Source organism: Centroberyx gerrardi, chromosome 12 (genome assembly GCF_048128805.1).
Source record: "Centroberyx gerrardi isolate f3 chromosome 12, fCenGer3.hap1.cur.20231027, whole genome shotgun sequence".
In the NCBI taxonomy this organism is placed as follows: Eukaryota; Metazoa; Chordata; class Actinopteri; order Beryciformes; family Berycidae; genus Centroberyx; species Centroberyx gerrardi.
Window position 1 is genome coordinate 606,347 of NC_136008.1, and position 17,500 is coordinate 623,846.

At 46.0% G+C, this 17,500-nt stretch overlaps 1 protein-coding gene across 2 annotated transcripts in view; it reads left to right on the forward strand.

The window, feature by feature from the left end:
* Positions 1-6,194: 6,194 nt before the first annotated feature.
* The window catches only part of plekho1b (pleckstrin homology domain containing, family O member 1b), a 19,878-nt gene continuing 8,572 nt past the window's right edge, over positions 6,195-17,500 (forward strand). For both annotated transcript variants that reach the window (XM_071914125.2, XM_071914126.2), the window contains exons 1-2: positions 6,195-6,361; positions 9,507-9,650. In XM_071914125.2, the coding sequence (XP_071770226.2) occupies positions 6,335-6,361; positions 9,507-9,650 (171 nt within the window). In that variant the 5' untranslated portion in view covers positions 6,195-6,334. The remainder of the gene's footprint in view (positions 6,362-9,506; positions 9,651-17,500) is intronic.

The following is a 17,500-nucleotide window of genomic DNA, read 5'->3' on the forward strand; positions in this document are numbered from 1 at the left end:
TGCAGGCAACAGGTTCTGTATCTTGTGGGCTGCGCTCGCCATCCAGTACTGGAAAAGGGTTTCTCTGGAATCTCTGAGATCTCCTCTGAAGTCTCTGAGATCTCCTCTGAAGTCTCTGAGATCTCCTCTGAAGTCTCGGACCGTCTTAAGAGGACTCCAACTCAAAAAACCTGACCTATGAATAACGTCAAGATAAAATTACCTTTATGCTAATTCTATGAGCGTTCCTGATCATAGAGTAAAGCTTATGAAATCAACTTAATGCTCCAATCCACAAACTTCTGTTGTACAACATAGGCAGTTCACTTCAGTTTCACAATCACAATTTCATTCATAATAGGGTGACCACATTTTCAGACCCCCAAACCGGGACCCTTAAGTGTACCGCACGTTCATGCACACGCACATGTATGCACTTATGCACGCACCATAGGCGTTTTCATCAGGATGGGGGACAGTTATTTCAGCACTTAGCACACCTGACTGCACCGTTCAACACCATGGACAGAGCCGCAGCAAACGAAAAATGATGTTTTGTCTTTGTTTTGTCACAGGCTAGCAACAGCCTTGACAACGACATATTGATTGATTGACACACATACAGACAAATCAGTGTTGAATTCAGACGCGTGGTGCATTGTTTATGTTTTTTGATTGGGTTAGGTAATAATGAGCGGGACAGAACATGCTAAACTATGTCTATGTAAGCGCTGAAAACAAGTATAATACTATTATTATTATTTTAATTGTGGTGAAAACCGGGACAATTTGGTAGTGAATGTTGAAAACCGGGACATTTTAGTGTTTTACAGATATTTGTTGGGACTCGGGACATCCATCGGAAACAGAAACTGAAACTAGCGCGAGTGAAATTTGTTTAGGAACCGATAAGCAGAATCGAAATTAAAATGTCTTAATGATTCCTTTGGAATCGGAATTTTGGAACCGGTTCTAATTTGGAACCGGTTCTCGATGCCCAACCCTACTCATTAGCTACCTGCAAACAATGCTACTTCATTTACTATTGACAAACAATACTACCTCATTAACCATCTGCAAACAATACTACCTCATTAGCTACCTGCAAATAATACTACCTCATTTACTATCGGCAAACAATGCTACCTCATTAACTATCTACAAACAATACTACCTCAATAACTATCTGCAAACAATACTACCTCATTTACTATCGACAAAGAATACTACCTCATTAACTATCTACAAACAATACTACCTCATTTACTATCGACAAAGAATACTACCTCATTAACTATCTACAAACAACACTACCCCATTAACTTCCTGCAAACAATAATACGTCATTAGCTACCTGCAAAGAATACTACCTGAAGCAGTTCGGGTAGGCACAGCATCACCTGCACTCACCACCAACACCGGACACGGCAGGTTGTGTGCTGAGCCCGTTCCTCTGCCCGTTCCTCTGCACCAGCCCTCACCCACCACCACTTACCTCAAATACTCTGACGACACTGCCGTTCTCGCTTTTCTCACAGATAACCATTCTGTTCTGGACTATCATAACACTGTTGCACACTTCACCCAGTGGTGTGAGCGTAATTACCTTCATCTCAATGTCAGGAAAACAAAAGAACTAGTAATAGGTACCCCGTCACCCCAGCATCCCATCCTCGTCAATAACGAAACCGCTGAAATAGTTGACAGCTTCAAATATCTCAGAATCACACTGGACAATAAACTCAGCTTTGACCATCACACAAAGGACATTCAAAACAGGAGCCATCAAAGACTATCAGCCATCCGTAAACTCAAAGGACTCTGTGTCGCCCCCCGTCTCCTCCTACTGCTGTACCAAAGTATTGTCCGACCCATCCTGCTCTACTGCTCCACCTGTCTCTTTAACATGCTCTCTGTCACAAACCGGGTTAAACTTACACACATGACCAACACTGCTGCCAAGATAATCGGTCTCCCCACTGCCAACCTCTCAGAGCTCAACTGTAAGGCCATCACACGCATTGCAAATACAATAGCTCAGGACGTCACACACCCACTCAATCGCCACTTCCCTGTACTGCCCTCTGGGCGCAGGTACGGCACCCTGAGGTGCAGAAGGGCTCGCTTTGGCAAAAGCCTGATACCCGCAGCCACAGCAGCCCTAAACAGGGAGACTCGCTGAGGAACTATGAGTCTTGTCTTTTTATGTTGTTTTTTTATGTTGTTTTTGCCCGCCACTACTATGTGCTGCTGTGTTATACCTTACGTATTGTTACTGCCTGGTAGTGTTGTGTGATGATGTGTGTAAAGTGTATTGTTGGTTCTCCTTATGATGTACAGTTTTGTGGAAAAGAATTTCCCCCCGGGGACAATAAACTAACTAACTACCTCATTTACTATCAAAAAACAATACTACCTCAATAACTATCTGCAAACAATACTACCTCAATAACTATCTGCAAACAATACTACCTCAATAACCATCTGCAAACAATATAACCTCATTAACTACCTCATTAACTATCTACAAACAGTACTACCTTATTTCCAACATAGTCTCTGTTGTTAACACTTTATTTGTTCAGTCCAATATTGATCCTCAGCTGTCAGCAGACAGACAGTCGGTGTTCAGAGTGTCTCTGCTGCGTCTCTTCAGACTTTAACTTGAACTTTAACCCCGACTCCACGTCCCTAGACCCCGACTCTGAATATCTCCGGACATTTCACACTGTTGGAGAATCATCGTTTCAGTGACACATTCCAGTCAGCTGACAGGTTTGACTTCCAGATAAAGTCTGACTGCTGAACTCAGTCATGCTGTCACATGACCGAGTTCAGACACTGGAAACATGACACACTGACAGAAAAACAGAACAACCTGCCCAACACCAACCGACACCAACCAACACTAACCAACACCAACCAACACTAACCGACACCAACTGACACTAACCGACACTAACCAACACCAACCAACACCAACCAACACTAACCAACACCAACCAACACCAACCAACACCAACCGACACTAACCAACACCAACCAACACTAACCAACACCAACCGACACCAACCGACACTAACCGACACCAACCGACACCAACCAACACCAACCAACACTAACCAACACTAACCAACACTAACCAACACCAACCAACACCAACCAACACTAAAGGCCCTGACACACCAAACCGACGTCAAAGAACCAGCGGCGACGAAGGCCGACTGTTGCGTCGCCTCACCTCGCCTGCGTCCGGTCCAGAAAGTTGCACTTGAACACACCGCAAAGACTACAGCCGACGGCCAACTAGCACGTACGTTCTGCGCCTGCGTGAGGGGAAATAACCTTATGTCTGATAAGAAGTTGCAAATGGCACTGGCGTTGTCAGCCCTTGGTCTTTTGGTTGTGGAAGAAGAAAGGAAGAGGCGGAGGCGAAAAATAAGGAGAAACCGCACTAAATGGGTGAAATCATGAATAACGTTACTCCAGCGACAGGCTCGAGGGGCTTTCCCGAACCTGTGTCGAGAGCTGGAGATAAATGAAACCTCCGATTTTAAAAATTTCGCTCGGCTCTTTCCTGTTCAGTTCCACATGTTGAAGGAATTTATCGGTCCAATCATCCAGAGGCAAAACACGAACTACCAATCAGAGTGATCTCTCTCACCGACGGGCTCCGACGCCGATTCGACACGCTCAATCGGCCGAAAAGCCGCCGACAGGGTCCGACTAGTGCCGACGGTGCGGGACACACCGCAAAAACTAGGGACACCGCCGCTTACCGACGGCCCGACATTGGTGTGTCAGGGCCTTAACCGACACTAACCGACACTAACCAACATCAACCGACACTAACCGACACTAACCGACACTAACCAACATCAACCGACACTAACCGACACTAACCGACACTAACCGACACTAACCAACACTAACCAACACCAACCGACACTAACCTACATCAACCGACACCAACTGACACTAACCGACACTAACCGACATGCAACTCAAATGCAACAAATCTACATTTTATTTTTTGTGACATTTCAAAAAATTCACCAAAATTCTCATCTCACTTGTTTGTAAACACACCGTGTCTGTCTCTAACTATAAGCTCCGTCTCTCTCTCTCTGTCTCTCTCTCTCTCTCTGTCTCTCTCTCTGTCTCTGTCTCTCTCTCTGTCTCTCTCTCTCTCTCTGTCTCTCTCTCTGTCTCTGTCTCTCTCTCTCTGTTTCTCTCTCTCTTACTGGGTCACACCAGCTCCTGTTCTGGGACTGAGGCTCCTTAATGGGGGATAGAGAGAGAGATTTAGAGGGATAGGGGGGGGGGGGGGGGATAGAGGGATAGATGGATGGATTTAAGGACAGAAGGATAAAGGGGGGTGGGGGGAGAAATGGATGAGAGACAAAGAGACAAAGGGATGGAGGGATTTGGACGGAGGGATTGGGAGCAGAGATCATGTCTGCAGTGTAATTAACACCGACTGAACAGAGGCTTACTGCTGATGAGACACTGTGTGTGTGTGTGTGTGTGTGTGTGTGTGTGTGTGTGTGTGTGTATGCTTGTATGAATTAAAAACAGATTTACAGAAGAATCAGAATAAGAAGAATATTTTCCCAACACAGAGGAAGTGATGTAACAAGATAACTTCATGTTATATGGGATTTACCATAAATACAACACTCGTCGGCATCCAAGACAATAAAAACAAAATTATCATTTATTTTCACAGTAAGACAATCAAGTCTTCTAACAAAAGTCCAAAGATCTTGTGTTTGTGTAAATGACTTAGATTGAAAGTGATGAGATTTGTTCCAGCAGACGACTGAATTTAAATTCTGTTTTCTGAATTTGTATGGAATGATTGAATTTATTGAAGTTGAAACTGATTATAGAAATCAAACTCATGATGCTCTCACCTTCTTCTTAAGTTTTTATCCTATTAAAACCATATTGCATTGAAAAGTCCTAGATATTTAGTTTTCTTTAAGATATTAATGATGATAATTGATTTGTTCTGACTTGACTTGCTGGTCTACATTTAGACTTGAGACTTGAGCCTCAAGACTTGAGCCTGACTTGGGACTCGAGTGAAGCTGACTGTCTGCTGACAGATTCTGGATGGTACTTTTCCTCACAAGAAAATCACTAATTGTGTAATTTTCATCTTTTTCATCATTTCATCTGTCAGCAGCTCAGCGCTGACATCATTCTTCTTCTGTAGAAAAACGGCCTGGCCTCACTTCCTGTAAACACACACACACACACACACACACACACACATGATGCTGTGTCATGGACTCACATGTCTTCCTGCTGACTGGATCTCTCTCATCAGATACCAGTCTGCTGGAGGGGGACAGAGGTCAGAGGTCAGAGGTCAGGGACAGAGGGAATCATGGGAGCTTGACTTCAGTCTCACTGCAGCTTCATCTCACTTTATTCTGACAGACAGGATTTATAAGAATATGTCAGTTCTTACTCTATAAATATGAACATGACACACTGACTACATTAATAATTCAATCTTACAGTAGGCTGTAAATGGTATAATAATAATAATAATAATCATAATATTCATAAATAATCATAAATAGTTTTCTACAGCATAAAATATACAAAATACTTTGAATAGCACTTTTCTGAAGAGTCACGTATTCTCAAATGTTACAAATGTGAAGACTTTTTTTTTTTTTTGCATTTTCGCCTTTATTAGACAGTTCAAAGTAGAGAGAGACAGGGAAGACTGGGAGAGAGGGAGAGAGAGAGAGAGAGAGAGAGAGGGAGAGAGAGAGAGAGAGAGAGAGAGGAGAGAGAGAGAGAGAGAGAGAGAGAGAGAGAGAGGGGGGGGGGGAGAGAGAGTGAGTGAGTCAGTGAAGCTGTCTCTCTCTCATTCTCTCTCTCTCTCTCCCTCCCTCCCTCTCTCTCTCCCTCTCTCTCTCTCTCTCTCTCTCCCTCTCTCTCTCTCTCTCTCTCTCTCTCTCTCTCCCTCTCTCTCTCTCTCTCTCTCTCTCTCTCTCTCTCTCTCTCCGGTAGGGGGGGCTGCCGTGCTGCCGAGGAGCCGCTGAGCAGCATCAGAGTCTGGAGGCGGAGAGTCACCGGACACCGCGACACTCCGCAGCAGCGCGACGCTCCCGGCCGGACACAGCGCACCGCCGCCCGGCAGCAGCGACACGACCGAGCCGAGCGGACCGGAGCCACACCGAGGATCCGAAGCTCCGGTCCTCCTGCTGGAGCTTCACCTCCTCCCGCTCCGTCGAACCGGTTCAACCCGCGGCTCGGCACCGGAGCTATTGTGCAGAAATAACGGGAAAGTGTGTGAAGTCGGTTCGCTGCCGGGAGCCCGTCAGCCGCCAGGATGAAGAAGAACAACTCCGGGAAACGGGTGAGTGTTAGCGGAGCCGGTACCGGTTACCGACGGCGGACACCGTTTGGTTTTATAACGTTAAAACGCCGCCCGAGGAACAAAAGCGGGGAGGATTTTTATTCATTTTATTTTGAAGGTAAAATCGCCTAAGTCCGGTATTATCCTCGCGCTCTGGCTAGCGTGAGTCTTGACTTCCGGTTGTAACTTTCAAAATAAAAGCCCGTGTTGACGACGTGTTGAGATGCTATGTGAGAAATGTAAAGTCGCCGAAAAGTAAACGACTAAAAAACAAAAATAAAAGGATATATTTAAGGAGAACATCTGTAATAAAGGAGAACAGAACTGCTGAGTTCACTCTGTCAGGAGTCTGATCTGCTTAACGTCAAGTAGCTGCTGCAGCTCCGGTTTCACTCCGAGACAAACTCTCCTCACCACAGGAGGAAACACACACACAACCTGCCTGTCTGGAACCCAGATCAGCCTGAGCAGGTCTGCGGGTCTGCTGGTCTGCTGGTCTGCAGGTCTGCGGGTCTGCTGGTCTGCAGGTCTGCGGGTCTGCTGGTCTGCAGGCTGACAGACTGACGCTGCTCTGGAAATAGAGTTGACTTGTGTTTCTTCTCTTTCTCTTTACTGAACACTGTTACTGAACACTGGGCTGTTTGTCCTCATCACTTTCTCTCAACTCTCTGATCATCTCACCGGTTTGATTTGACCGGTCAGCTGACTCCGGGTCTGCAGGTTTTAAATCAGACAGAGGAGCCGGAGGAATGTGACTGAATCTCCATCACAAAAGACTCAGAGTCTCAGTGTGAATCTCAATGAGGCTGCAGACCTCCAGGTTATTACAGCGTTATTACAGTGTTATTACAGCGTTATTACAGCGTTATTACAGCGTTATTACAGTGTTATTACAGTGTTATTACAGCTCCATGTAGTTACTGAAGCCCAGCAGCAGAAACAGAAACATTTCTGCTTCCTTTTCTTTAAAAGTCCTCTGAGCAGCAGCATGAGTCAGACTGTCAGGAAATCTATTTCTCTATAATCTGTCCTGTTTTAAAATATCAGTAAATATCAGATAGAATATTTCAGAATATATTCTCTGATAAAATTTAAATATATTCCAGTAAATACATGTAGAATATGAAAGTGACCATTTTTGTAATATCAACATGCATTTCCTCCATATATTGTACATACATGAACATTAACACGTACAAGATTTTTCTATATGTGATTTCCATGTATTTCAATATTAACATGTTGTTAGAGCGTATGCAAATAGATGTTTTTTGCATGTGTGACGTGACGTCAGTTTGATGATCATGAATCTGTCAGCTGGTGAACGGACAGTCTGACTTCAATCTGCACTGAAGCTGAGAAGGAAACTTTCAGTCAACTGAAATAAAAATGAAACATGAAACTCATCAAGTTCATGTTCTTTCAGTTGAAGAAGAGTGAGAGCAGACAGACAGGCAGACAGACAGACAGACAGACAGGCAGGCAGGCAGACAGACAGACAGACAGACAGACAGACAGACAGGCAGGCAGGCAGACAGACAGACAGACAGACAGGCAGGCAGGCAGACAGACAGGCAGACAGACAGGCAGGCAGGCAGACAGGCAGACAGACAGACAGACAGACAGACAGACAGACAGACAGACAGGCAGGCAGGCAGGCAGGCAGACAGACAGACAGACAGGCAGGCAGGCAGACAGACAGACAGACAGACAGACAGGCAGGCAGACAGGCAGGCAGGCAGACAGACAGGCAGACAGACAGACAGACAGACAGACAGGCAGGCAGGCAGGCAGGCAGACAGGCAGGCAGACAGACAGACAGGCAGGCAGACAGACAGGCAGACAGACAGGCAGACAGACAGACAGACAGACAGACAGACAGACAGACAGACAGGCAGACAGGCAGACAGACAGACAGGCAGACAGACAGGCAGACAGACAGACAGACAGACAGGCAGGCAGGCAGGCAGACAGACAGGCAGACAGGCAGCAGGTTCAGTCCAGACCCTCTGAGACTGTCTGAGACACTGAACTGAAACTGTATTTGCTGCCTGAAATCAAACAGAAATATTGAAATATGACTTCAGTAGAAATGACTCAGCGCTGAAGACATGAAACAATAAAACTAAACATGAAACTAGAGATTCAAACTAAACTCTCCAGGAAGATAGAAAGTAAATGAAAACCGGCATCTGAACTCTAACAAACTGAATCCAGACTGAGCCAATCAGCAGCGAGCTCGTCTCCTCGTAGTGAGCCTTGAGCCAATCAGAGCGGGTTTGATGCTGAACCAGCTGCGGCGCCTCCTGCAGGTTAAAGATGTCAGAACCAGCGGCGTTCCCTTAAAGGAACAGTTCACCCAAAATAAAACTCACCTCTCTCCTCCCCCTCATGTCTGTTAGTCCATAAAACACACAGGAGGCTGCAGTCAGTCGGTCCGGCTCTTTAGGCTCTTTAGGTTCTTTAGGTTCTTTAGGTTCTTTAGGGTCTTTAGGTTCTTTAGGTTCTTTAGGGTCTTTAGGGTCTTTAGGGTCTTTAGGTTCTTTAGGTTCTTTAGGGTCTTTAGGGTCTTTAGGGTCTTTAGGTTCTTTAGAGTTCCAAAAAGAACAAAAAATGACCATAAAGTTCCTCCAGTCAGCTGCAGCAGAATCCAACGATCACAGAGAGGAAAAGACAGATTCACAACAAATCTTCACTTCGGTGTTTTTGGGTGTTTGCATGTTCATATGAATTTTCCCCACTTCCTGTTTACGCTGTCCCACTTCCTGTTTACACTGCTACACATAGAGTGACATCACAGTAATAGATGATGACAGAATCTTTGGGTGAATTATTCCTTTAAGTTTGGTGAAAATCCAATCAGCAGTGGAGGCAGGTCGTGAGTGACAGACGGAGCCCCGCCCCTGCCTGTCTCACCCCCTGCCTGTCTCACCCCCTGCCCGTCTCACCCGCTGCCCATCTCACCCCCTGCCCGTCTCACTCCCTGTCCGTCTCACCCCCTGCCCGTCTCACCCCCTGTCCGTCTCACCCCCTGCCCGTCTCACCCCCTGCCCGTCTCACCCCCTGCCCGTCTCACCCCCTGTCCGTCTCACCCCCTGCCCGTCTCACCCCCTGCCCGTCTCACCCCTGCCCGTCTCATCCTCAGGGCCCGCAGGACGTCCCGCCCGGCCCCCAGCAGGAGAAGCAGGGTTGGATCCGCAGGTTCTGTGGAAGAGGGATCTTCAGAGAAATCTGGAAGAACAGATACATGATGCTGAGAGGAGACCAGCTGTTCATCTCTGAGAAGGAGGTGAGACACGCTGACACACAGACAGGCAGAGAGACAGACAGGTCTGTCTACCTGTCTGTCTCTCTGGATGATGTCATCCCTGCTCGTTAACCTCACTACTGTGATGAATTTAAAGGGACAGTGCAGCTTTTTAAGAAACCTGAACTGATTTATCATTTACACTCTGCAACAGTTAGTACTACTGAGTACTACTGAGTACTACTGAGTACTACTCATTACTAGTAAGTGCTGAGTACTGCTGAGTACCGCTGAGTACAGCTGAATACTGCTTTTTTTTTTTTTTTTTTAACCTTTATTTATTCAGGGGAGTTTCACTGAGAGCAATGCTCTCTTTTTCAGGAACGCCCTGATCACATTTACACACATTCACACCTGGAAGCTGACCAGTACAACCACAGTCTGATCTGCTGCCACTGAGCAGCTCCACTGGAGCGGTTGGGGTTAAGGTCTTGCTCAAGGGCACCTCAGTGGTGGTAATGAGGGAGGGGCAAGCGCTGCTTTTCACTTTCCCCACCCAGATTTATCCTGCCGGTCCGGGGGATTGAACCGACGACCTTCCGGTCACAAGCTCGCTTCTCTAACCTTTAGGCCACCACTGCCACTGCTGAATACTTCTGAATAAGTACTGCTGAGTACTTCTGAATAAGTACTCAGTACTAGTGAGTACTGCTGACCTGTGGCTGCTGCCAGCTGCTGACAGGGAGAGGTACGGAGGCCCGGAGGGTCCAAACTCTGAGGCCAAACCCTGGCTGCTGATTGGACAGTTAGACAACAGTGTCTGGTTCATTCAGACAAACCACAGAACCACAGAACCGCAGAACCACAGTTAGAGTGGACTCATCATCCAGTCAGAACCACAAACACAAAACATTCAAACAGCCTCTGACAAACATACAAACTGCCTCCATGTTTTATTGATCCTGTCCTCCATGTTCCACCTCAACATGTACTACAGCATACACTACAGTACTACTACGATACTACTGCAGTACTGCTAACATACTACCGCAGTACTACTACAGTACTGCTCCAGTACTGCATGACCAGCTCTGACTTCCAGACATGATGGCAAATAGGAAACCACTTTGTGACAAAGTAGATCTGGACATGCTGCTGATACAAGTACAAACTCAGTACTACTCCCAGATCAACAGCTGTACTACACTACTACTACACTACTACACCACTACTACTACACTACTACTACTACTACACTACTACTACTACTACACTACTACTACTACTACACTACTACTACTACTACAGTACAGAGTATCATGTATCTTTGTATCCTATAAAGCAGATCCAGATCAGATTATTCTCTGCTGGTTTTGACTTCAGGAAGCTTCAGACAGAGAGAGAGAGAGAGAGAGAGAGAGAGACAGAGAGAGAGAGAGAGAGAGAGAGAGAGAGAGAGAGAGAGACTGGTTCTGTCATTGCTGAACCAAATGGATCTCCTCAGTGAGTGTGAGTGTGTGTGTGTGTGTGTGTGTGTGTGTGTGTGTGTGTGTGAGTGTGTGAGTGTGTGTGTGTGTGTGTGTGTGTGTGTGTGTGTGTGTGTGTGAGTGAGTGTGTGTGTGTGTGTGTGTGTGTGTGTGTGTGTGTGTGTGTGTGTGTCTGTGGTTGAGTTTCTGCTTTGTGCTGATGTTATCTGCTCGTGTTCCGCCGCTCTCTGTTTGGACCGCCGGTTCTCTGGTAAACAAAGAAAGTTCCTCCTCCACTTTCTTCCCTCCCAGCAGGAGTCGAGTTTCAGCCTCCTGTGAGAGAACAGCTCCGGTGTCACTGTTCCACCGGACCGCAGGGAACGTCCTCATAGAACCTTTATAACCAGGGAACGTCCTCATAGAACCTTTATAACCAGGGAACGTCCTCATAGAACCTTTATAACCAGGGAACGTCCTCATAGAACCTTTATAACCAGAGAACATCCTCATAGAACCTTTATAACCAGGGAACATCCTCTGATAGAACCTTTATAACCAGGGAACGTCCTCATAGAACCTTTATAACCAGGGAACGTCCTCATAGAACCTTTATAACCAGGGAACGTCCTCATAGAACCTTTATAACCAGAGAACAACCTCCGTTAGAACCTTTATAACCAGGGAACAACCTCTGATAGAACCTTTATAACCAGAGAACAACCTCCGTTAGAACCTTTATAACCAGAGAACAACCTCCGTTAGAACCTTTATAACCAGGGAACATCCTCTGATAGAACCTTTATAAACCAGAGAATGTCTTCTGTTAGAACCTTTATACCTAGACCGCTGATCCACCTGGACGCACCACTGGGTTCTGAAATGGTTCCATCAGTCCACAGAGGAACATGAAATCCTTCAACTGAAGTGAAAACACCAAAATCACCAGAACTCGTTCCGTGCGTCAGAAACATTCATAAAGGCTTTTTCATTTTTGTACGGAAGGGGGCGTGGCTTGGGTTTTTCGTTGTTCTCCATTGTTCCGCCCACAAGCCAAAGCAGCGTTCCTCTGTTCTTGGTGTTCTGAGGTTTTCATACTCAGCGATAACCAGTGAGCAGAGACCTGAAGCTGCAGGATCCACATCAGCTGCTGCTGTGTGGAAAAGTCTGGAAGGAAGGACCTGAAGAGACATGAGGGACTCTCCTGCTGAAACTGCAGAGAACCTTGGACTGTTGAGTGAACAGTAACCTTTACAGTAGAACCTCCTTTTCTTCTTCTCTGTCCTGGTTCCTCTCTTCCTCACTCAGACGTGTTTTGTCGTCGGAGCAGAACACTTCAGGTTTCAGTCTGACAGCTGAAGCTTCACCAACGTTTTCTTCTGACCAAATTAGGAAGCGTGGTTCTCTCTGCCGGCCGTGGAGAACCTGTGGTGAACCTGCGGTGAGTCTGCGGTGAAGCTGAGCGGTGACGTGGAACTTCTGTCAGCAGCTCCACTTCCTGTCCGCTCAGGAATAGAAACCCAAACAGACTCAGCTGCTTCACATCTGATGAGAACAGTTCAGTTCACTTGAAGCGTCGTGGAAATCTACAGTCTGACAGCAGATGAGTTTGGTGATGTTTCTTCCTCAGGCGTCTCTTCTTCTTCTTCTTCTTCTTCTTCTTATAATTATTATTATTATTATTATCTTTCTACCAAAATTGCCAGACCAAACCCTGAATGGTATCCCTCCTCTGTGTTCTCACAGTCAGCTGGACTCACAGCAGCAGATCTGATGCTGAATCTGTTCACCAACGTGTTCGATGTCAGTTTCCATTCAAATGAATGGGAAGTAAAAATCCGATCTTGGTTAGTAGTTTATATTGTGGTTTTCAAATAAGTCCATGTTAAAACTAAGTGGAATATTGATTTAAACCTCCTGGACTAAAGTCATGGATCCTGTGCAGCTGAAGTGCAGTTTGGGACGGAGGGTTTTTATTTAGGCTTGTAAATTGGTTTTAAATCCAATTCTAGGAAACATTAACAAAGTTTTGAAAAGTCTTAATCTTAAATCTTAAAAGAGTCTGTCTGGTCTTCTGCCTTCTCTGCAGATTATCATCTTCTTCTTCTGCTTCTTCTTCTTCCTCTTCTTCTACTTCTTCTTCTTCTTTCCATCTTCTGTTCCTCTGGTAGAGCTGAGCTCCAAGACTTCTTTCTTCCAGCAGCTGTGGAACGTTTTCTTCCAGCAGAAAGAAGAGATTCAGCGCGGCGTTGTCGTCTTTCTCAAAGAACACAACCTGAATCTTTGTACAAAATGATCCATCGATATCTGTGTGTAACTTACTTTTCTGTGAAGCTTTAAACAAACTGATCTTAAAGAAGGAACTTGGCGTAACGCATCGACCACATTTTGATCTTGTACATGTGACAGTCAGCAGTCAGTCTGCTGGAGTCACATGATCCTCCGCTTCACTTCCCTACGCTGTTTCCTGAAATAGAGAATATATGAGAGGCAGCGGACTGAGGAGGTTTCACTTCCTCCTTCATCTGTCTGCAGGAACAGCATGAGACTGAGAAGATGAAATGACAAATTGAATAAATGATTGACAGGTCAGAGTTCAGTTTCCCGTGTTTATCTGCCTGTGTGATGGATGACAGCGGCGTCCGGCGGTCCGGTTGTTGGAGCTCGTCTCCCAGACAGAGGCTCGGGTTCGATTCGCAGTGAGAGCAGAGAGTCAGAGAGTCTCTGAACAAAACACCGAGCCGGGACGTCCTGCCGGAGCAGCTGGCTGAGGCTCGAACCATGTAAATGTGATCTAAACATGAGGTAAACCTGATGTAAACGGGATGTAAACGTCATGTAAACGTGAGGTAAACGTGAGGTAAACGTGATGTAAACAAACGTCATGTAAACGTCATGTAAACGTGAGGTAAACGTGAGGTAAACGTGATGTAAACAAACGTCATGTAAACGTCATGTAAACGGGATGTCCTGGGTTCGACATGTCATCTCTCTCTCAGTTCCTGTGTCTCTCTACTTTGAACCGTCGATTAAGAGCAAAAATATCCCAAAAATTATCTCAACAAAAAACAAAGAAGGATCGTGATGAAGTCAAAAAGCCCCAAAATAATAAACAGTGAATAAAACAGGAGCTGCTGCAGGCGGAGGGAGGAGAGGCTGAAGAACTGAACAGCAGAAACAGGAAGAGAAACAGCAGCATTCAGTTCAACAATAATAATAATAATAATAATAATGATAATAATAATAATAATGATAGTATCTTATAGTTAATATTTAGTTGGCAGTGATATTTCTTGTTCCCTCTTTTATTCTCATGCATGTTCAACTGCTTTGGAGTAGTTCAATAATGTCCAGTCTGCTGCAGTCTGATCTGATGCAGTTTTATTGATTCCATATTGATTATAGAATTGATCAATGTTACACTTTTCTCTATGGGAGCTGAACCTGAACTGATTCTAATGAGACACATGCATGAATGTTATTATTATTATTATTATTATTATTATTATTATTATTATTATTATCATTCTAATTACTTTTGTTATTATTATTTGACTGTTTCAGTGGAGAGTTTTGGCATTTTTTGGCATTGAAATGGTCAAATTTATTATTATTAATTATGATTGACTAAGTGATGGATAATTATTAGTCATTAGATAATTATTCTAATTATTAGACAGGGACAGGTGGATGGATGGATGTTCTATTTTTATCTCCTTGATATGTTAAAAACATTTATTAAACATTATTATTATTACTAATTACTATTATTATTAGATGACAGTGAAGCTGCAGTCTGTTTGTTCAGCTGATCTCTGCTTCATACAACTTTAATGAGCAGAGAAACCCTGAGTGTGTGTCTGTGTGTGTGTCTGTGTGTGTGTGTGTGCGTGTGTGTGTGTGTGTGTGTGTGTGTGTGTGTGTGTGTGTGTGTGTGTTCGGACGTCTTATCAATTATAGATTGAGTATTTTGTGAAGCGCTCAGCTCTGCAGCGCTGCAGCCAGCTGAGTTCAGACTATTGGTCATGTGACTATTATCTATAAAACTATTGATAATGTGACTATTATCTATTAAATTATTGGTCATCAACAGTTTTATCTCAATAGAACTGAATTACCTAGAAACTGAAACCAAACCAAATTAGAACAGAACGAGTCTCAGCTGCCAGGAAAACAATTCAGATAGAAATAAACTACAGGAACGGGAAGCTGGGTCTGTGGTGTGATGTGTGTGTGCATGTGTGTGTGTATGTGGGGGGATGTGTGTGTGTGTGTGTGTGTGTGTGATGGAGGGTTTGCTGTACCAGCTGACCGCAGCATGCAGTGTAACCTGAGTCAACCTGCTGCAGCCACTAACTCTGCTGCAGTGATGTCATGTTAACACCTGTGATGTCAGTCTGACAGATCATCTCCCAATTATAAAGATACCTGATGAACCGAAATATCCATAACATCAGTTTCACTACGACTTCTTCTGTTGGACCTTCTGTGTTAACAAAGCGTTTCTCCGGCCAGAGGAACCAGAGGAACCAGAGGAACCAGAGGAACCAGAGGAACCAGCAGGTTCTGCGGCTTCGCCCAGCTGAGCCGTACAGAAAAGCTGCAGACTGAAGCCGGACAAGATGGAGAGTGTAGATGTGTTTCGGCTCAGTGCCGCTTCACCGCTCAGATAACAACAGACCAGAGCCACTTCAGCTGGTCAGATCAGACCCGTTCTGCCTCACGGTGCAGCAGCTGCTGTTCACACGCCGCCTGCCTGCGTTTTCCCACTTCGTTTTGGAGCTCACTCGCTCCTGGCCATCTCCGAAAGCTCCTCTCTCTCTTCCATTATCCCAGTTTTTGGACCTAGAAGGAATGGAGACCGTCGGCCTCACTAACATTCCTGCAATGGACGAGACCCTGCCTACCCACTTGGCCCCTAAAGCTAACCTGGCTAGCTCTAAACCCTCCTGAGTAAGCGGTGTCGGCGGAGTAAGCTGGTTGCTCGTGCGCTAAGTACCGCCTCCATGCTTCAAGCCTACCGAGCGGAGATGTTACGGGACCTCCAGGAGGCCCGAAACAAGAAGGAGTCACACATCTTAGATGAGGTCTGTAGGTCAGCTGCCTTTATCCTTTGTGTCTCTGGCACAGCTGCCGCCGCACCGGGAAAAGGCGTGGCTGAAACCGTGATAGCCCAGCAACTGACCCTGATGGAGCTACTGGAGAGTTTCTCCACCAACCCATCGAGCCTACGGGGCCGTTCAGCTCCGCTCTGGAGAAACTTCAGGTCCACTGTGGTCCGCACAAGATAGGGTTTTGGCAGGTCACCTTGTCCTGGTACAGACAGACGGGGCACACGGTCGCTTCCACTTCTCTCTCTATCCACACTCTACTGACATGGACCTCTTATCTCTCAGGACCACTCACGTTCCGAAATATTGAACAGTGGAGCGGACCTCCTCTCCAGGGGGAACCAGGCGAGGGAATGGAGACTACACCCATGGGTGATCTCCCAGATATGGGAACGTTTCGGCAGGGCCGACATCGATCTGTTCGCCTCAAGGGAAAATGCGCATTGTCCTCTGTTCTTGTCGCTACGGGACGTGAACGCACCGCTAGGAATAGACACTTGCACATCTGTGGCCTCGAACACCGCTTTACGCATTCCCTCCCGTGGAGTTGATTCAGCCCGCGGTGGAGCGCGTGCGTCAGGAGGGGCTGACCGTGATACCCGTGGCTCCCCGCTGGCCCAAGAAACTGTGGTTCGCGGATATCGTTTGCTTACTGACGGGGCGCCCTCGGCACATCCCCGTACGCAGGGATCTGTTGTCCCAGGCCCAGGGCCAGATATGGCACCCATGACCGGAGATTTGGGACCTGTGGGTCTGGCCCCTGAAAGGACTAACCTCATGATGGGAGGATTACCTGATGTTTACCTGAGTGTAATTGACACAATCCAGAGTGCCGGAGCAGTCTCCACACAGGGACTATGCACGTTTAAATGGCGGCTATTTGAAACATGGTGTGAGGAAAGAGCGATTGTTCCTTTCCAGAACTCCATCGTGGATATATTGACGTTTTTACAGGAATTGCTGGATAAGGGTCGTTCCTTCTCCACAATTTAAGTTTACTTATCTGCCATTTCGGCATGCCTTGTTGGTTTTGATGGGAAAACACCAGGAGCATCCTTTGGTTGTGCGTTTTATGAAGGGTGTGTGTCGTAAACGGCCTGTGAGTAGATCTATGGTTCCCTCCTGGGACCTTGTGATGGTTTTGGACGCCTTGTGTGACACGCCTTTTGAACCTTTGGAGTCCGTTGGATATGATTTACTTTCATGTAAAACGGCATTGCTTTTGGCTTTATGTTCGGCCAAGCATGTGGGTGATTTGCATGCCCTGTCTGTCCACCTGTCATGTACACAATTTGGATCCGGATCCAAGGTGACATTG